At 31.4% G+C, this 22,086-nt stretch overlaps 1 protein-coding gene across 1 annotated transcript in view; it reads left to right on the top strand.

The window, feature by feature from the left end:
* Window positions 1–7,432, top strand: part of LOC126735786 (vascular endothelial growth factor receptor 1-like) — a 96,307-nt gene extending 88,875 nt beyond the window's left edge. Inside the window, exons 20-25 of the mRNA XM_050439893.1 lie at window positions 39–112; window positions 1,581–1,864; window positions 1,925–2,136; window positions 2,202–2,307; window positions 5,231–5,522; window positions 6,895–7,432. Coding sequence (XP_050295850.1) covers window positions 39–112; window positions 1,581–1,864; window positions 1,925–2,136; window positions 2,202–2,307; window positions 5,231–5,522; window positions 6,895–7,223 — 1,297 coding nt within the window. The 3' untranslated portion in view covers window positions 7,224–7,432. The remainder of the gene's footprint in view (window positions 1–38; window positions 113–1,580; window positions 1,865–1,924; window positions 2,137–2,201; window positions 2,308–5,230; window positions 5,523–6,894) is intronic.
* Window positions 7,433–22,086: the final 14,654 nt, after the last annotated feature.

Here is a 22,086-nt window from a genome sequence, read left to right as displayed (position 1 = left end):
GTAAGACTCGTAAGACGTATAATTTTATTACTTTTCAGCTTTTCGCGATCGACTTCAGCATATAGAAGTAGAAGGTCGACAGCGACCTCAACTACACGTCTTACTTCAGTAGGTAAGCTTAAATGTTTTTCATCCTTCATATAAATCGAATAATGAAAATACAAGGAAATTTGCCACTCTATAGCATCAATAACTTAAAGCAAACTGTATTTAAAAATGGTGCTCACCTAATGCACCGTAATTCGTCTCAAGTTTAATTGCACAATGACATGTGACAGCTTCTCAGAGGCTTTATTTGGTATCAACCGCATCGCTTAGCAATGGTACTAGGTTTGTTCTCATAGCAGTAAGAAACAAGTTTTCGACAAATAAACATGCGCAATAGAGTAAAATGCGTTCGCACAGAAACTTCTTATCGGTTTTAAATCAAAAGTTTGATGTTCTTACACAAATTTCTGATAGCCAGACTTGTCTTTGGACTTATTTCATGTGTAGCCAATCAACGCCGATCTTTTGAATATGAACATAACCTCCAAATTGTTGTTTGTGTTTTGTCGTTTTGCATAATCCCTGATATTTGTTTTGAAATTGCATTTTAAATTGTTGGAATAGTCTAAAAATACACATTAAGAAAATGACTAATTTTTTATCGTCGGAAGAATCTGAATTATCAGAATTTTTTACAGAAAGATTTACTTGAAAAACGCATAACGCCCAAAAATCAAAACTATTTAGATGAAACCGTATCCCAATTGAATAGAATAGAATTTCGTGACCATTTTCATTGTTCTTCATTTTTATTTTTGTTTTTTTTTCTTTTTTTTTTGTTCTTCTTCTTTTAAATTAGACTCCACTCAACTCGTGTTTGATGTTTACGCAGATGGTTTCAAATCGATCAGAAGTTGTAATATTTTACGCATGCGTATCAAGAATGGTTTGGAAACAGTTTTAAACTTGTCAGATATTAGCAGTGAGAACAAACCTATAATTAGCGAATTAAGCGCTTTACTAAATTTCTCATGTAGCTGTTCTACATCATCAGTCTATAAAAAAAATATTTTTTCCAAACTGTCGCTCTGTACAGCCACCCCACATTAAATATTTTCTTTAAACCATTGCTTTGTCTAATATCAACAAGGTGAGAAAAATATATGGCGTGGCTGTTCTCTCACGATTATGGTGTATTGATATCAAGCGTAACACAATATGACGATACTAACGTCAATTAGGTTAAGCTTAAGTTGGCAAGTCTTTAATATCACATTTGCCTCCCGCATCAATTAATCAACAATAAAAAGAAAGGGCCAAATTAATTCAGTGAGAAAATTTCTTACTCAAAAATTCGGTACTCAAGGTGCATATCGTCATGAGTTTCTAGTATCTAACTCTTCTCTGTGCAACATCATATCCATTCCGAAGTTGTACATATATCCAGAAACATTCTTTAGATAAGTTCTCTTGAAGTTTAAGTTTAAATGACGTAGCCGTTAGGTTCTTAAGTTGGTCTGCCAAATTCAAAATATAAAAAAATAGCGAGTAAACAACAATTTATAAATTAATATTCTATTTTGAAATGTCAGGTGATGACAGCGTTATACTTAGCAACAATAGTGTTGAACCCGAATGGAGACTAAACTACAAAGGCGACTACAAGGATCATGTTAAACCCATATCCACAAAAGATCTTGTAGCTTGGTCATTTCAAGTTGCAAGAGGAATGGAATACTTAGCATCAAGAAAAGTACTTCATGGAGATCTTGCAGCCAGAAATATTTTGCTAGCTGATAATAATATTGTAAAAATTTGTGACTTTGGTTTAGCAAAAACGATGTATAATGATAACAACTATAAGAAAAAAGGAAATGTAAGTTTTTAAAAATTGGCAATTGAATGGAATTTATATTTAGTTGTATTTTTTACTTAGAATCCTTTACCAGTGAAATGGATGGCAATAGAATCCATAAGGGATCGTGTTTTTTCGACACAGTCTGATATATGGTCTTTTGGCGTGGTGTTGTGGGAATTTTTTTCTTTAGCTAGAACACCATATCCAGGTATGCAAGCAGATGAACGACTATACTATAAATTAGTTGAAGGATACAGAATGGAAGCTCCAGCATATGCTCCAATGGCAATGTAAGCTAAATTAATAAAGCAACTCATAATTATTAATTTCTATTTATAAAATGTTATAATTGTAGGTACAAAGTGATGCTTGATTGTTGGAATACCAAGCCTTTAGCTCGACCATCATTTACGAAGCTAGCTGAAGTTATTGGAGTTCATTTGGAAGATACTGTTCGCAAAGTACGTATCAAGTACAAATTTCATTACAACAACTGAATAACAAATTTAGTCAATTTAAATTAAATTTAAAAAGATATTTTTATATACAGGGTGTCCATTTAATATCGCGATGCTCGATTGCGGCTAAACTGAAAAAAACTTTAATAGGGGGAATGTTTTTAAGTTCGAGGGGCTATTTTTTAAAATTAGTTTGGTTGATACAGGGTGTCTCAAAAAAGCGTAGTACATAATTTGAATTTTTTTTAATAGAACCACATATATTTTTCCCATTCTTTAAGCCTAAAACAGTTTTACCCTAAAATTAAAGGCGACGTTGCCTAGTTATTAACGAATTAAAGAATTTTTCACAAAAATCAATTTTTCACTTAAATATTAATATTTACCACCGACGTTTTTTATCTTTTTGAAAAATCTATGTAAAGTCCTTAGCTAAGTTCATTTTATTTTTTTTATACAGGGTGATCAAAATCGTTACTCAAATAATAACATTTTCAATTCGATTTGATAGAGTATTCTTTAATTTTTAATTTAATACCAACAGGTTTGCCTTTATCTCTAACGGTTTTCTCAAAATTTGTTGTTAAGAGAAGAGTGACACATATTTTATATAGGCATTACGACATTTACGACGAAAACAATTAATAGATATTTTATGGAATTAAAACGACAAGCGCTTTATCACTCTGTTCAATTCCATTTCGAACACGCTTTAGTAAGAAAAAAAGTGAATAGTTGTAGTAACCATAATAAAATAAAAGTAGTATTAATCCCCGATGCTTATCTCATTTAAAAATAAGAATTTTTTTCTTACAAGTAAAAAGTTGGCCATAATTCATTTATTCTTTATTGTGTGACATATGCCAATTATAATGTTTACTTATTAAGTAAATTTATGTCAAAATTAGTTACTCTCAGCGAGAATTAGTAAATATGGTTTACGTTATCGGTGAATGCCTTGGAAACTATTTTTTCGCTTCAAGGATTTATTAGGAAAAATTTCGTGATAACCGACATCCTGATAATAGAGTATTGACGAAATTAGAAAAACGATTCGAGCGTACTGGAAGCGTAGAATTCAAAAAGCAAACTGAAACGAAAACAGTTTTAAATAAAGAAAACCAATTGGTAATCACCATGTCGGTCGTTGCAACACGGGAAATTAGTTCTTTAATTACAACTAAGTGAGAACTTAGAAATATCGAAATCGCCCGTGAAAAAATGTCCCAAGGAAAGCAAATAGAATTCCTATCATGCGCAGTTATATCAAGAACTTGCCAAAAATGGTTAAATATGTGCCTTTCAATGATGAATCTACCTTTCATAGAAATGATTCTGTGAACCGACATAACTCATTTTTACGACACAGAAAACCCCATCGAGTTTTTATCAATAATCTTAAATACAGATGGAGGGAGCATCAATGTTTGGGGTGCAATAGTACATGATTTTGTTATTGGTCCATACCTTTTGAAAATTGTGTAACAGGAGAAGTTTTTCTAAATTTCTTAAGAGAGGATTTTCCGCGCTTCTCGACTTTGTAAGGCATCAAATGTGGCTATAGTTGAATGGTGCACGAGCTCACTTCAGTGCAAATGTCAGGGAACATATCATACACCAATTTGGTAATAGATGAATTGAAAGGCTAGGTTAGTTATTAAAATTAACTTTTTTATATATATATTTATTAAACTTGGATAGGTCCCACTGGATGGCCTCCTAGGTCACCAGAATTAACGTGTCTGGATTTCTTCTTATGGGGAAGTGTGGAAATCTACTAGGGAAGATATGGTGGAGCGCATACAAGAGTCTTTTAGACGTATTACGCCTTTCACGCTTCGTGTAGCTAGAAGATCTTTCGCACGTACGGCTGATTTGTGTTTGGAGAAAAACGGTAGACATTTTGAGCAATTTTTATGATACGACTTATTTATAATGTTTCTTATTAATGTTGTTAATGTTTTTGGTGAATCCTTGATGTAATTGAACTTGATGGGAGTGATATTTATTTTTCTTGTGGCATTTTCCTACGGAAGATTTCTGTATTTGTAAGTACGTGTTTGTTTTACTCTAATTTTCGGATTTTCTATTGGTAAATGCCAATTTAATTTCTTTATTTAAAACTGTTTCTGTTCTAGTTTGTTTTTTATATTCTAGGCTTCCAGTGTGCTCTAATATAATAATAATGTCTATGAAAAAAATGTCATTTTTCCTTTAAGAATAAATTTTGAGAAAACAATTAGAGATAATGGCAAATTTATTGCTATAAAATTAAAGATAAAAGAATGTTCTATCAAAACGAGTTACTAAATACTGGGTGTTCCATTTAAAAAAAATTGCGCAAAATTGAATTGAAAATATCATTATTTGAGTAACGATTTTCATCACCCCGTTTAAAAAAAATTAATTTTGGAATTTCGAAAGATAAAATCAACTTAGCCAAGGACTCCCAAGGAAAAAAATTAAAAATGTCGGTGGTAAATATTAATATTTAAGTGAAACATTGATTTTCTTGAAAATTTTTTTTAATTGTTAATAACTAGGCAACGTCGCATTTTAGGGCAAAATAATTTTAGGGTTAAAGAGAGAGTTAAATGAGACTCCTATTTTGGAAAAAAAATAGGTGGTTCTATTAAAAAAGAAAAAAAATATCTACCACGCTTTTTTGGGATACCCTGTATCAACCAAACTAATTTTAAAAAGTAGCGCCTCTAACTCAATTAATATTCCCTCTATTAAAGATTTTTTCTTTTCAAGATTTAGCAGCAATTGAGCACCGCGATATTAAATGGACACCCTGTATATATTACCGATCTTTTCTTGAGTAATATGCAAAAAAATATGTAAACTGTTGTTATTATAAGTACTAAGGCTTCTTATTTTTAGCTTTTCCGATTTTTATAAGCGTTTAAATTTTGATTTTTAGCATTACGTAGAGATAAATGATCCATACCTTCAAATGAATATTGAAAAAGCGGATGAAGATTACTTGGGCATGTTAAATCCACCCACATTTGAAAATCTTTCAACTCCTGGCCCACGTTATGCTAATGCAGATGTTTTTATGGAGAATCAAGACAACAGCTTTAAATCATCAAAGGCTCCTGAAGGGTACCGTTCTATGGAGCCAGATAAAACGAGAAATATTTTTAATCCGGTTATTTGCGATAATGATGTATTTAGTTTCCAAAAAGAAAGGACCAGTGATCATACTTTAGGTAAGAATAAATTAATAGGTTAATAACGAAGTTCGTGATTATATCTTAAATAAATTAAAATATGAACAGATAACATTATAACATTATATTAATTGCTAAGGTTAGTGGTTATTCTTAAAAAATTGAAAGACATGCTCAGGGGCAAGGGCGGTATTTTGCTTACAAAAATATTCACTGATTCTCTATTGTCAAGTTTACACACATTTTCAAAAGAGGATATTTTCAGCTATATATTAACACATATAATAATGTTATTTTAATTTATTTGTGTCGGATTTTGAATTTAAAATTAAAAAACTCGTAAAACCGCTTCTAAAAAATTTGGAATGGCAACACCGCAGCAAAAGCTCATTGATACGCGAAATGTTGGTTTGTCAAAGGACTTTATGTTTACATCCGGCATTTGTTAAGTTGTGTGTTTTTTCATTAATTTTTCGGTTTAAAAAGGTCTGATTTGAGTCAACATCATATCAAAGGAGAACCGTCATCATAATGATAGAACAGGGGATTATAGAAATAAATCTAAATAAAAACTTGAACTTGAAGTGTGTGAAACACAAGAATCTTTATATTTCTTAATTTAAATATTTTTTTGAAAATACTTATCTGTTAATAGACTATAAAAAATAAAAAACTTGAGTTTTGTCCATGGTTTTATTAATAGGACTGATTTTCGTTTTTTGTTATCTTGGCAGAAAACGGCATATTAAAACTTTAATAATTTGTATGGTAAAACATGAATTATTAAGAATTTTGTAATAATTAATTATAAAATATTTATTTCTCATAAAAATACTTTTTATTAGATAGGTACCTTTACTCGAATGAAAAAAACGCATAAAGAGTTCATGAACGGTAATATTGATTACATTTAAAGCATAATCTATTATTAATAAATATTTATAATATACATATTTTCACTGTCACAGTCACTGCTAAAGATCCTTTGTATCCATTGGATTCAACTATGCGATCGAGTGGCGTTGCGATGTTGTTGCCTTTTTCTCTAATATACCATATCTACATTCATTTAACTTTGAATATTGACTTCTTTATAGAGTATCTTAACATACTTTATTTAAAAAAATGCTTCATATTTTATCAAAGGCGAATAGTAGTATTGTCGTGTGCCTGTCAAAATAAGTAACAAATTTTTATGATATTATAAAGTATTTTTTTGCATTTCTACATAAACATTTGGCATCATTGCACCAGAGATGTTGCAAGCAAACAAACTACCCATAGTTCCACGGTCGAACGCTAATTCTAGCATTTCAATGTTCTAAGTAAAAATCCCTTTATCGTTCAATAACATATTATTTCATATTAATATTTATTTAAAATTATGGTTTTTATACGATTTATTTTTTAGGTTTACATGAACTAAGACCAATGTTATATTCGCACAACGAAGGCGAAGAATGTGAGAATGGATATTTAGTGCCAAACATTCCAGTAGATAGTATATCAAATCCAAGTTATATCTACATGTCGTCGAACGAGTCTTTGAAACCAAAGAGTACTGAAGGCAGTCCAGATCGGCAGCCTAGAAATAATTTTAATAACAAGCCATCAGGCAATAATAATTTTGTACATAGTAATTTTAAAGAGGCAGGCAAATATCCTGCTGATATGGATCTACAAGGCAAACACCAATATGTAAATGGTGATGACGGTATGTGGGACTCCATTGAAGTCTGAAGAAATTTGTTTGATCTTCAAATTGAATTGTGATAAGAATTTAGTAATTTAGTATATTTATTATTAAGATCTTTTTTGTAGCTCTCTTGTAGATAGTAGCTGATTTTATCGTGTTTCTTATTATTATTTATCGAGTTTTAAGTTTTATAATTTATTGTTTTATATTTTAAATATAAATCGTAATATAAATTATTTAAGTAACTTAATAATTATGTGCAGAAATTGAATAGTTGTAACTTTGACAATATTTTAGCTTTTAGTATTGGACATTGCCAAAGTGTCAAAATATTTATTGTTTCCCAAATGTTTCAAGAAAGACTAAATAACTTATTGGTAAGAGAAGAATTTTCACAAATATTAAGTGTTCTAGATACTCTCCAAAAATGTAAAGAAATTCAGACTCAACAGAATCGACATAAAACTCTAAGATAATGTTAAAAAAAAGAATGTCTATAAAAAATACTAGTATTAAAATCATTGCTATGAAACTCGTTTGATTTTTAAAGTAATATTTAGCACAAAATACAATCAAAAATCATATCATTAATTCCATATAAGGATATTACTTTGCATATAGGTGATATTAAATATCAATCCAGTTGAAAATAGGTTAGTTGAATTAATTTTGTAATAACATAAAGCCATACTTTGGCAACAATAAGGTGAAAGTAGAAATCACGTAATAACCAAAAGTAATAAGCCTTAGGATACAAATTGGTAATATTTAGGACTCAAATATTGCAAAATGGTGGTTAGTTTTGGTATTAAGCTTGCTTAACCAATTTTGTCTTACATACATAATAAATTTGCAACTTTACATCTATACAGTTCCTTAAAGTGCTACGTCCTGTCTTTAGTTTGCGTTATGGCACATAATTATTATCCATCGTTCAAGTTTCCGGGAAAGCTATTATCTCTCTAAATTTGTATGCCACATAAGCTGTAAGTACATATTTTCCTCCGATCAACTAAGTTTTTGCTTTTTTTTAATCTTTCATCTTCTTTCTCTTTGCTTTGATCTTTCCTGCCTATTTTTAGTGTCCACCAAAGTTTATTTTGTAAAAAGTATTTCATGGGCAAGATCAAAAAAGTTATAAATATAGTTCGCGATTAGTTTTTTTTTGCTTCGTATTAATCGTTATTTAATAAAACCTATAATTTTCCATTAATATTGCGAACAATATTTTTTAAAAATCAGCTTAAGGTGGTTTCCATAGGCTCTATGTACATACCTATAGTTTTGGTATTTGTTTCCGCTTCCCCTTATATCGATCAAAGTTATATGTGCTTCATCCAATGTTACCGTAGGATGCTAAATATGTCAAATTATAATATGGAGCTTTTAAGAAAATTTTATTAATGTTTTTGACGTGTGGACTATTATTGATTTTAATGTAACATGAACTCTAATTTTTTTTAGCTTAGACTTTTGTCAGGCTATTGCCAGAGTTTTATATACTTAATACTCTTTTTACAAAAAAAAATCAAGTGTTTCGTCAAGGTATGGTTTAACAAAAGTATACCTTAAAACTTAATAGATTTTCTCATCGTATTATAGATTATATATTAGTGCCATTACTTAGGTACCTACAAAAGCCAATCGCCAATTATTTACTATAAGAATGTACTTAAGATGAATATTGTTATACATGTTATTATTTTATATTTGTAAATAAAAAAATATAAAAAGAAAAAATATCACGATTTATTTGCTTTTAATATACTACAAATTAAACGTAACGAACCAAATTCAATTTTTTTTATTAACCTGTCAAAGTCTATACAAACAGCAAAGATATTCAAACTTGGGCCATTAGTGGCATATTCTTTATGAAGCACTATTATTATTACTATATTAAGGAGTTCAACTTCGAAGTGGTTAAGATACCTCGGAGCGGTAATCATGGCGGTAAATAGGAGGTTATACTCTATCAGAACACTATTGCAATCTAAACTACTAAAGAGATAATCCAAACTAACTTTGTACAGGGCAATAATTTACCCAGCAGTTAGTTTTGGCAGCGAAACCTGGATCCTCAATCAAGGGGAAATAAATAAGATTCTTGTCTTAATGAAAGGAAAGTTGTCATAATGATTCTTGGACCCAATAGAGATGGAACAGCAGGAATGTCAAAAAGACATCACTATGCTAAATTGGCGGCATTTTATGGCAGAAAAAACAGTTAGACATGAAAGCTAACCAAATAAGATGGGCAGGTTATGTAATAAGATGGGAAAATCACAGATTGATAAAGATAGTATTCTTTGGAAACCAGATTGCAGGAAATTAATGGATAGACCGAGAAAAAGATTTAAAAATGCTCTCGCACCAGATTTACCTAGGATGGGAGTCCAGCAGGAGATAGAGAGTACTGTCTGGAAAGAAGGAGAATGTTTTAGATCTTACTAGTAGGACTGGTAATAATAAATGGCCTCCTAGATCTCCAGGTTTATTCCCAAATAACTCTTATTTTTAGGATTATCTTAAGGACTTTGACCATTTACAAACACGAATTTAGTAAGCCAACCAAGTTTAACAAAACCAATATACCAAATTTATAGGAGTTGCGGCAGAAAATTGTTGAATGTCCCAATGCCATTTCACCAGAAACTCTTTTGAAAAAACGAAATGGCTTTAATGTAATTTTAATTTATTGTTCAGCCAAAGAAAAAGAAAGGAGAGCCTTTTATTTAAATAACTCATTTTTGTTAAGGTTATTTTTAAGAGTTTTAATATTATTTTTTGCAGGGACGGATCCAGACGGAGGTCCGAGGGATCTGGACCTCGCCACTCGAAGTATCGGCCTTCCGAATAATTTTTAAATGAGTCTTTTAGGCTTGCTTCACTTCGAATGAACAAATATAGTTTCAATGACAGTCTTCAAACCAATTTTCAGATTAACTAAAAGTTTGAGTCTTAATTTACAAAAAGAAGACCATAATGAGTGACAGCATTGAAGACGCGAATGACGTCCTGGATGAAATAAAGGATATGCCTACCAAAGCAGCTGAAACATTCGGAAAAATTTTCGAATCAGCGATATACGTTGCTAAATCGATTAATATCGTGCTGATTGTTCCTCGACAAGCAGAACGTCAGAAAAGGCGGGGCGACTATCCAGGAAATCCTAAAGAGTGTGATATCATCCTATAGGTGATCAATATATATTCTATTCTTGGACAAGTACTCTGGAAAGCTTGAATCGATATTCTTAAATCAACGAGGTCTACCTTCCAAAATACAAAATGTTATTTCAACAAATTGTGTAGACATTGATGAAGTTGAATTGCACAAAACCATGTCTGTTGGTTAGTGTTCATCAATATTCAGCGTGATATTCTAGTGACCAGTGAACAAATATTGGATATTCATGCGAAAAAAAGAAAAGAAGACTAGACATTACTTTGTAAATGGTGCTCAACTGCTTTTATTAAGTATACATTTTCAATGATTAACAGGTTCATCCAGATGAACATTGAATTGTATTGTGCCTATTGAGTTGAAGTAGATTTTATAACTTGATTTTGAAATACACTTAAAATATTTACCCTTCGGTATCATTTAGCTCATGAATCATTTATCAGAAAAATTGAAACTAAAATATTGAACATTATGGAATAAAAAGAATATTGAATTTTATCTTACTTTGCAGTATTATACAAAACTATGACTATGATAGACCTTCAACTGTTTTAGTTTTTGATTTTCCTTTTTTACCTCATATTGTTCTACTCACATTGCAATGAACACAGAAAAAATTCACTACACGTTTCAAAAGATTACTGTACTTTTGAGTAAACCGAAGCAGAACACGATGTAAAGACTATTTTAAAAGTTTGAGGAACAAAATGAGCACTATTGCATCTGAATTATTAATATTAAGGCAATCCGATTCCAACAGTAGCAAGAATTCCACATAAAGTTTTAAAATAGGCAACACATAGTACTTTTCTCCACGTCATGGAAGTTAGAAACAGAATCAGAAATGAAAATCAAATTTTTACAGTCGCCCAGATAAGTTCTGCACGCAATCTATTTTTTTGCATATTTAAGGATTAAATCTGATTTTAAACATCTAAAATAAAGTTAAGAGAAAAACTATAATTACATAGAGACAAAAAAAGTGTAGATTTGATTTTTTTTTTCGGTATAAAAGATAAATGTTTGTAAAATAATAAATAACTTAAAAAAATCACAGTAATTGTTAAACCTTTTGTTACACCTTCAAACTTGGTGTATAAATCAAAGGTAATAAAATACACGATATATATCAGAGACACACGTTTTTTCAGGGGATGAAGGGGTGTAAGCCACCCTAAATAGTTTAAAAAATTGTAGTAATTAGTAATAATTTTGTTACACATTCAAACTTGGTGTATAAATGAAAGATAATAAAATACACCATATATCTCAGAGACACACGTTTTTTCAGGGGACGAAGGGGTGTAAGCCATCTCCAAATTACTTAAAAAATCGTAGTAATTAGTACTAATTTTGTTACACCTTCAAGTTTGGCATATAAATGAAAGATAATAAAATACACCATATATCTCAGAGACACACATTTTTTCAGGGGATGGAGGGGTGTAAGCCACCCCCAAATAGTTTAAAAAATTGTAGTAATTAGTAATAATTTTGTTACAGTTTCAAACATGATGTATAAATGAAAGATAATAAAATATACGAAAAAAACGTGCGTCTCTGAGATATATGGTGTATTTTATTATTTTCATTTATATGCCAAGTTTGAAGGTGTAACAAAATTACTACTAATTACTACATTTTTTTAAACTATTTGGGGGTGGCTTACACCCCTTCATCCCCTGAAAAAACGTGTGTCTCTGAGATATATCGTGTATTTTACTATCTTTCATTTATATGCTAAGTTTGAAGGTGTAACAAAATTAGTACTAATTACTACGATTTTTTAAGTAATTTGGGGGTGACTTACACCCCTTCGTCCCCTGAAAAAACGTGTGTCTCTGAGATATATGGTGTATTTTATTATCTTTCATTTATACACCAAGTTTGAATGTGTAACAAAATTATTACTAATTACTAAAATTTTTTAAACTATTTGGGGGTGGCTTACACCCCTTCATCCCCTGAAAAAACGTGTGTCTCTGATATATATCGTGTATTTTATTACCTTTAATTTATACACCAAGTTTGAAGGTGTAACAAAATGTTTAACAATTACTGTGATTTTTTTAAGTTATTTATTATTTTACAAATATTTATCTTTTATACCGAAAAAAAATTCAAATATACACTTTTTTTGTTTATATGTAATTATAGTTTTTCTCTTAACTTTATTTTAGATGTTTTCAGATTTAATCCTTAAATATGCAAAAAAAATAGATTGCGTGCAGAACTTATCTGGGCGACTGTAAAAATTTGATTTTCGTTTCTGATTCTGTTGCTAACTTCCATGACGTCTTTTCTCTTTGTTACTGTAAATATAAATAGTTAAGGTAATAGATGAGTAGTCGAAATACTCTATAGTCTATATAGATTATTTGAACTGCATGTCTTTTACGTGTCTATTTACTGTGTACTGAAATTTGTAGTCCGTGACAATGGTCTTTCGTGAAAGGATTTTTCAAATAAACTCCTCTCCCCTCCCTCAAAAATATTTTCTAGATCCGTTCCTGCGTTTTTGTATAGTGTTTAATTTTTTCTACTTTCATCAAAGCTTATATTTTATTTTTATTAGAAATAAAACAGTAAATAACTCCATCAAAGTCAAACGCCCACTAACCACAAAACACAAATATATGGAGAAGTGGTGGCTGCATACAAACTGATAGAAATCCTTCTGACAAATCTACTAGCGTCCTCTCGCTTGGTAAGGGTAACTATTGTAACTAACTTGATAGTTTGACGTACCTAATTCGATCAATCAAAATGGTATAAAGGCGTGTCCAAATTAAGGCGGGCAAATTCAAATTTTATTTGATAAGAAATCTCATAATTTTATTATTTAATCGCAATATCTAGAGCAGAAACCTTATTAAAAAGGTCCTACTTTCTATTAGTAATCTGATAAAAAATAGATTAGGTGTTAACATCAGATAGTGATCTGGATAAAATAAAACTCTTTCAGCTTTATTTTACATATCTAAATAAGTAAATGTACTGCAATAATCAGTTAACAATAGTGTAATACAGATTACCAATTACAAAATGGAAATTAAACAGTGTTTTTCCTTAATATATTTATTAATGGATTTTTCTAAAAAATAATGACTGAAATTTATATACATACATGTGCTAGAATTTATTATAACAGACATTATATAAATTAGAATTAATCCAAAATTGTTTAAAAGTATTTTGTTATTACTGAACTACCTCAACCCAAACAAATTAGAAAAGGTTGTAAAGATGTTTGTGCTATTTTCTTATCGTACCTATATCTAAGGACATTATCATTATATTATATTAAATATACTAACACAAATATAGATTCAATAGAGGATGAATTACCTTTGTTTAATATGTACTTGATTCTGTTTCCTAAAGAAAAATAAAACAGATCTTAAAAACAATATAAAAAAAACAATATATCTTCTAAACAAAATAAACTCTTAAAACAAAAACAACTTATTATAGTATAACATATATCACTTACATAGTACATATTTCTTCATCTCTCATAATATTAACAACACAACTTGGAAGTATAATATTAAAGAAAAACTCAACTAAAAGACCAATGTCGACATAACATAAAAATAAACTCTTAAAAAAAAACAAGATATCACAAAAACATTTATTCTGATCCATTCTGGGTGCTCAGCTCTCTCGGTCGCTATACCTCTCCCTCATCTTAGTAACATAGCAAGTGGTATGAAATAAGGCAGTGCCAACCGTATAAATAAATTGACTAAATGATTCATCTAAAAAATATTGACAAAACAAATGCCTAAATAAATAGGTATTATACTGCAAAGCCTTATTAAATCTAGTAGTATTCTAGAAATAAAAATATCATATATCACAGCTAGGTAAGTATCTAAGTCATTAATTATCACAGAAATTCGACTACTTCAAAATATAATACAGTTTTGAAATTTTTAGCCTCTTCTTAGAATCTTTGATTGGCAGAATATTTTTTTTGTTTTTTTTGCATCACTATTTAAAGTTTTTTTAATTTTGATCCTTTTCAAGTATTTATAGATTGTTAATTAAGTAATACTTCTAACAATGGGTTTAACAATGTCATGTGTGTCACAAAAACTGAAATCATCAAATTTCCATATATATCCAAAAAGTTATATAATTTATCGTGAACAATATCTACTAAAAGTGATAATTGATTTGAAGGTTAATTTAATCTTGTATTATTTTCCTTAAACTGGATAAATAGGTGCTGCTCCAGTACTTTCCTTAAATATAAATGATTGTGGTGTGTTGTGCAATTATCAAAATTGTTTTTTTTTAGAATATAACCAGCGACATATGGTGAGGCATAGCAAAACAATCATCCTTATCAAAAATCATGTGAATATTAGCAGAAGGCTAAATAATGTCAAGGTCCAAGTTGTTATCAGTTTGTTTATCATCATATTTTTGTAAAAATTTACCAAAGTTTATGTAAATATTAAATTTAGTTATTTATTTAGTACCAAGATTTATGTAAATATTGATTTACATAAATCATCTTCATAATTAAAACTTTTTGAAGTTAGAGAACTAGGATATTTATACTCAAAGTTTTTAAAGCTGCAACAAACTGCAAATAGTTTGTATAGGAGTTAATTTAGGAAACATGCCTGACCATAACTTCTCGTGATGGGAATGCACTGGAAATGCACAACTATATTGTTTACATCACTATTAATATATTGTGAATTATTTAGTGAATCGACCAAATTATCAATTAGGCGACAAAACTCAGCAGTGTAAATAGACTCAGATTTTAAATCTCCTGAGTGGCTAAGTTGTTGAGCTGCAACACTAACTTTCATCGTTGATTGAAAAGGGAACGCCTCTTCAATCAACGCTTTCATTGATAAAAAAGTGTCACTTAAGTTAAAATGATTTACCTTTAATTTATTAAGGCTCTTTAAGTTGTCACATTGAAAAGCTTGCTTAATGTGCTATATAGTGGCAAACTTTCGCTTCTAAAATTCAATTTTGTTTTTAACAAGAGCATTTTTAGTATTAAAGATAGTTGTAATGTTTGCACTGAATTTGAAATAAAATGATGTTTGAAAGAATTTATTGGAGAGCCCTTAGAGAGGACAGTTGGAAAAAATGTCATAAAAATTTGTAAAAATGTGGAATTCTTTTAAAAATTGAGAGGACAAAAGCTTTGTCTTTCCCCGACCATCTCCGTACTGAAGGAGGACGATTATCATTTAACAACTGTGAATTAAGGAATTCCTTATTTACTTGATAAAGGCTGTCCTGTATAAATTGAAATCTTCCATCATTATAAAGGGAGTTTTATGAAGCAACTTCAGCTCTCTTATTTTTGACAGATTGCACATGGTAGATTTTTTTTCTATAGGAGAAAAGAATACTTCAGAATAGTCTGTAATTGATTTTGAACCTATAGAGTTCTTTGAATGCATTGGCTGAAGCACCGTTTGGGGTTAAGGGGACTGGACCTCTATTTCCCATAGAGGAGAATAATAAAGTGGACTCACCACTAATGCCTAGTCGTCAAAATTTCAGCAGTTTCAGTTACGTAACCTGCAGATGTTTTTCTTGCAACAACAGAAGTGTTAACTTGAATAGATTTATTGAAGAATAGTTGATTTGGTTTTATATATTCAGTTAGAACTTGATATTTCAAAGGAGACCAGGACAGGTCGTTGGAAAAAAATCATCAGAACAAATTCTATAGTTCCTACAAGTCTTCTAAATTCACGTATCATAACACACTACATGTTTTTCTTGCAATAGGGTCTGAAGGAAATTGGAAAAATATTTTATTAATGTGTTTATTAGAAACATTTAAAATGTACATATTCTTACAGGATGGATATTTACAGGAATTGTTGTGAAGAGGAATTGTGAGTTTGAATTGAAATTTAACAGGGGACTTTTAATTAAACAAGTTGGAAAATGCAGTAGAAGAGAGTTCTTGAGATTATTGACGACAATCCTCATGAATTGAGTTGGAAACAGATACAAAATGGGGCACCGCCTCACTTTAGCAGAAATGTTAGTGAATATTTGACTAATACTTACCCTAATCGGTGGATTGGTCGTCGAGGGCCTACCGAGTGGCCAGCCAGATTGCCCGATCTTATACCTCTGGAATTTTTTTATGAGGCTACTTAAAATGAAAAGTCTACCATCCAGCTAGAATGTCTTCGAATATCTTGAATCTACGTCAAAGGATTATTGATGCATGTCCGAATATTGATGTTGCTACTTTCCAAAGTGTTTGTGAAGAGTTTTCCAATAAATTATTTTACTGTCTTGAACATAATGGTGCATATTTTCAACATTTTTTGTAGGGAAGTAGTTACTTTTCTGTGTTATCTAAAGTTTATTTATTTTAAACGGAAATAAAAATGCGAAAAATAAGATTTTGAACGGCTGCTATTTTGCTATGGATAAAAATAACGACTTCCTGCCGCCATTTTGAAGTTTTGCAAGATGAGCTAGGGACTAGAACGTAGTACATATTTAGGTTGCTAATGATCTGTGACAAATATCAAAATTTTATACAATTATACAATTTAATACAATACAATACAATCGCTTTATTGTCAAAAAATTATAAATTTTGTAGACAAAGCTAATATAAATAAATAAATAAACACATACAAGTAAACACATGAGTACACAAAAAACAAAAACACAAGACATTTAGATTTTATACAAAATAGGTAACCTATTGTACATGGTCAAATTACTTATACAACTATAAATGTTTATAAAGTCAGAAGTTGATATTAAAAAGAATACAAAACAATACAAAAATGTAAGTTAGGTAAAAGAAGTATACAAAATAAGTTGAAGTTAAATTACGACTATTATCACAATATAGGTATAACTAATTCTAGGGATGGAGACTATAAAGTAAATAGGGCCAGTGTGTGTGTGGTACTTAAAAGGAAAGATTAAAAAAGTCTTCTACTGTGTATAAAGCTTTTTCCAATAGTAAAGCTTTTAAGGCATGGCGAAAACAGGAAAACGTTGTCATAGATTTAATCGTATAAGGAAGATGATTGTGCATTTTTTTTGCTTTATAGAGTATAACAGTTTTTACTAATTCCGACCGTGGGGTTAGCAGATAAATATCATGCTCTGCTTTTCTAAGTGGATAGTTATGAGAAGGCCTCTTTGGAAATTCTGACACATGCTTTCGGATTAGGCAAATAGATTCAAATATAAACAGTGAAGGAAGAGTTAATATTCTATGTTTTTTAAAGTATTCTTGGCAGTGAGCTGTACTGTCAAGTCCCAGTAAATAGCGTATCGCTCTCTTTTGCAACCTGAATATGCGCTCAAATTGAGTGGCACAGCATGAACCCCAGAATGGAATGGCGTAACAAAGAAGTGACTCAAAAAGGGCAAAATAAACTGATTTAGATGTTAAAAAGTTTAATTCTTTGAAAATAGATCTTATGGCAAACTTTGAGCTTAACTTTGTGGATAAGGTATCGATATGAGATTCCCATTTTAGAGAGCTGTCTAAAATTAGTCCCAAGAACTTGACAGATTTAACAATATCCAAACTGGTATTTTCTAGAGTAAAAGGTTGAATGGTACTTTTATATGATACAACCTTGGTTTTAGAGATATTAAGGCATAGAAGATTGGAATCGCACCAGGACTTAATGGTAAGCAAATCGTTAGATATAGTTGCATGCAGAGACGTGATATCTGGAGTGCTCCAAGTAAAGCTGGTATCGTCGGCGAACAGACAAATTTTGCCGCTGATATCCAGATTGGCCATGTCATTAATAAATAGGAGAAACAAAATAGGGCCCAAAACTGAACCTTGCGGCACACCACATTCAATTGGTTGGCATGAAGATATTGGCGTCTTAACCTTCACGAGTTGACTTCTGAAACTAAGATATGACTTAAACCATTTGAGAGAAGATCCTCTAAACCCATAGTGTTGCAGTTTGTTAATTAAAATATTATGATTAACACAATCAAGTGCCTTTGAGAAATCGCAAAAAACTGTAGCTATGGAGTGTTGATTGTTTAGGCTAGAATAAACACTATTTAGGAGCGAAAACATAGCATCACTGGTGCATTTATTTCTCAAAAATCCAAATTGATTCGGTGTTAGAAATCTATATTTAAGCAAAAATGACAAAACCCTTTCTTTAACCAGTCTTTCAACAATCTTAGATAAAGTTGCGAGAAGTGCTATTAGGCGATAATTTGAGGCTTGATCTTTATCCCCTCCTTTATGCAGTGGAATAATAATTGCAGTCTTAAGGCAGCTTGGAAAGATTCTCCTCTAAAATGACATGTTAATTAGGTTCACCAAGAAACTTAAGGTGCAATCAGGCAGGTTTGCAAACATTTTGAGAGTTAGGCCATCTGTACCAGACGATGATTTATTTTTTATTTCGTTAATTGTACTTCGAAGGTCGGTGAATGATACAGGGGTGAAAAAGAAACTGTGCAGATTACCATTAAAAAGATACGAAAGTGGATCGTGAGAAGGTGATATGGTGGTCATTAGGTTCTTAGCCACATTTACAAAGTAATTGTTAAGGTCTTCCGGTGAAGTAGTGATAGTGCTAGGCGAGGAAGATTTATTTCCCAATTCGTTAACAATAGACCATGTTTTTTTAGACACATTACCAGAATCAGTAAGCCTTTTGTTATAATAGGCATCCTTTGCAGCTTTTATTGTCTTGTGATAAACTCTTCTGTATCGCCTGACGTAATTGTGGAAAACGTCGCTGACGGAGAATTTTTTTAGATGCGATAATGAGCGCATGTTTTTTGCTGATATACGTAAGCCACAAGTAGACCCAGGCTTATGATGTTTAATTTTTATAGGCCTCAAAGGAAAACACTTATCTCAAATATTTGATAAAGTCCTTGTAAATCTAGAAAACTCATCATCGATATCATCAGAAAGAAAATCCCAATTGCACTCAAGGCACTGATTCTTGAAATTTAATAAATTCTTGTCACCAAAAACACGGCCTAATGGACGCAAAGTATTTTTGTTTTTAGATTCCAAAGAAAATCTACAAATCACAGCTTCACGATCAGAAAACCCTGCATTTAAGACAGAACAATCAACGAATGATGGAATAAATGATGACACAATATAGTCGATTGTGCTAGAACTATTTTTAGTTATTCTGGTTGGAGAGTTGATGTGCATTTCTAAACCCAATGAATCAAAAATTGACTGCAGAGACTCTTGAGCAGCATACACACTGGTGAAGTCAATACTAAAGTCACCACATAAAATCAATTTACTTTTTATAGGTCGGGATTCCAGCAAGCTCAGTAGTTTTTGGCGGAAAATCAGCTCATTAGCGTCCGGTGATCGATAAATACGAATAATGTAAAGGTCAAGTAAAGCGTTATGAACGATGGAATATTCAAATTATTTTTCAGATAGTAAGATATCGAACTTAGTGACCGCTACAAAGTCGCTGTTGGTAGACATAACTAAGGTGCCGCCATGAGAAAAAATACTTCTATTGAACCTAGCAATTGAAGTATAATTTTGAATACAAATAGGTTCACCTATGTTTAACCAATGTTTGGTAATGGCGATATTTTCAGGAAATTTAAGTTCTTCTAATAGAAGGAATAAATCGTTGGTTTTGCGTCTTAAGGATTGAATATTTAAAAGAAAAACACTGAGCTCGCTATCTTCCGGCTTTACAAAGGGTGCTAGACCCTCTGGTCGCGTCACATTACTTTAAAATTTTTGTTTCTAGATGGAGAGCAACTAGAAAAATAATTTGATTGACTTTCCCTAATTTTTTGAAGCCTTACCAGTTTTTCAGATGAAAAAAAGGACCTAAAGGCTGAAAAGTCATCTTCAACCTCGGCGGCGCCAATGCCGTAGAGGTCATGGAAGCGGATATACAGGATTCGCAATGAACCAAGATCGATGGGCAGTCCTTCGGATGCTAGCATTAGTTTTATACTAGTGGTCGTGTGCCCTTCAAAGCACACATTGGAGGGTTGGTCGTGAAGGTATGACAGGTACAGCCTAAGGGCTCTCAGGATGGAGGGACCTCTTAGTCTCGACAAGAGGTAGCGACCACTTTGAGCATCAGCATCATTTTGGGAAAGCCGCACTATAGGTGGAGTCATCGGGTCCAAATTTGGCAGCGGCACATATTTGTTTTTAACATTATCCACCACTGCAATGCTGAAGTCATCTTGAGTAAGGGACTTGCATACAGCTATGGCTTCCTTATCCGAACCGATCTTTAATAATTTTTCCTGCCTGGAAACATTAGCAGAAGCAGTCTGGGCGGTTGTGGTCAATGTTATTGGCTGCACCAAAGGTAAAGGCTGTAAGGGATTCGCTTTGTCACCATCTATTACGGTGCCTGGAGGCCACATGCGAATCTGCTTTAGTTGTGCAAGGTGATCATTATTTTGCACCCCAATCTTAAAACTCGAGCTAACCCCATTTTTCTGCATGTAAGAGCAACGAATGTATTCAGTAATCCCGAGTCTCTCTTTTATGTAGTAGGCAAGCCATTTCAGAAATGTAGGGAAAAAAGTCCCGCTTTCATCGACATGACTTTTATATGTATTAGCTACATTTGTAGTTTAGTTTTTATCTAGGTTTTGAATTTTTTTGTGCAACTAAAAATAAAAATCATTTAGAAGAGACAATATTTTAGATTTGTTAGTATTAGAGATCGTTTTAATTTTGATCGTTTTTTTCACACATCGCTAAAAAAATGTGTGTACCATCTAACGATTTTTTTTGTACCGGGTGGCCACTTAAGCAGGAAAGCTGCTGTATCTCAGAAACTAATAGCCGTAGAACCTTCAAACAAACAATTTTGTTATAAAAACAGGCAGAAAAAAAGCTGGAAAATATTTGTAAGTTCATTGCTCGGCTGCTAGAGCGCGCTACAGGGAAAATTCAATTTTTTTCCAAAAACCTTACAATAACGGCTTCTTAAAATATGATTTTAATAATCTCGAAACATTTCATTTATAAAAATATTTTCCAGCATTTTTTTTGTCCGCTTTTATAACATTTTTTGTTGGAAGGTTCTAGGATTAGTTTCTGAAAGAGATACAGCCACTTACCTCGCTTAAGTGGCCACCCCGGTACATAACTTTTGGTGTGCCTCTCAACTTAGTGGCAGATTTTTCTTCCGAAATGTATGTAGTTTTTAGGAAAAAAGTTAAAAAAAACTTAATCCCAATATATAGGGTATCTCACAATTTTAATAAAAGGCTCCCCTTTGTGAATTGGCTGAATCCGGCCCAGAAACTTTCTACTTTCTACACTACAAAAAATGTAAACGCCCGGAAGGTGTTTGTATACAAAATTTTATCAAAATCGGCCGTTTAGGAACTGCAGGATAAACAAGTTTTTACGAAAATACGAAAATCACCCTGTATGTTGGTAATAGAGCCGAATTGATTAATTTAAATATCCATTTCGTTATACCCCAGGCGTGTCTTAACGATGTTTACTAGGAACGATGTTATATACAGTCAATGGTAAATTTTCGGGTGTAATTGCACAAGTGCACCAAAATCACCAATAATTTTTTAATAAAATGTTATTTTCATAATTTTAGGAGTTTCTTTTTACATTTTCGTAAAAAATGGAAACAAACGATTGCAATTTCTTAAAAAAAAAGTTGAATGAAAAAAATATCTGGATAACTACAAGGACAATGAACATATCAAAATTTGGAGTTT

This window comes from Anthonomus grandis, chromosome 4, assembly GCF_022605725.1.
Source record: "Anthonomus grandis grandis chromosome 4, icAntGran1.3, whole genome shotgun sequence".
Classification (NCBI taxonomy): Eukaryota; Metazoa; Arthropoda; class Insecta; order Coleoptera; family Curculionidae; genus Anthonomus; species Anthonomus grandis.
This window is presented reverse-complemented; position numbering and strand designations above follow the sequence as displayed.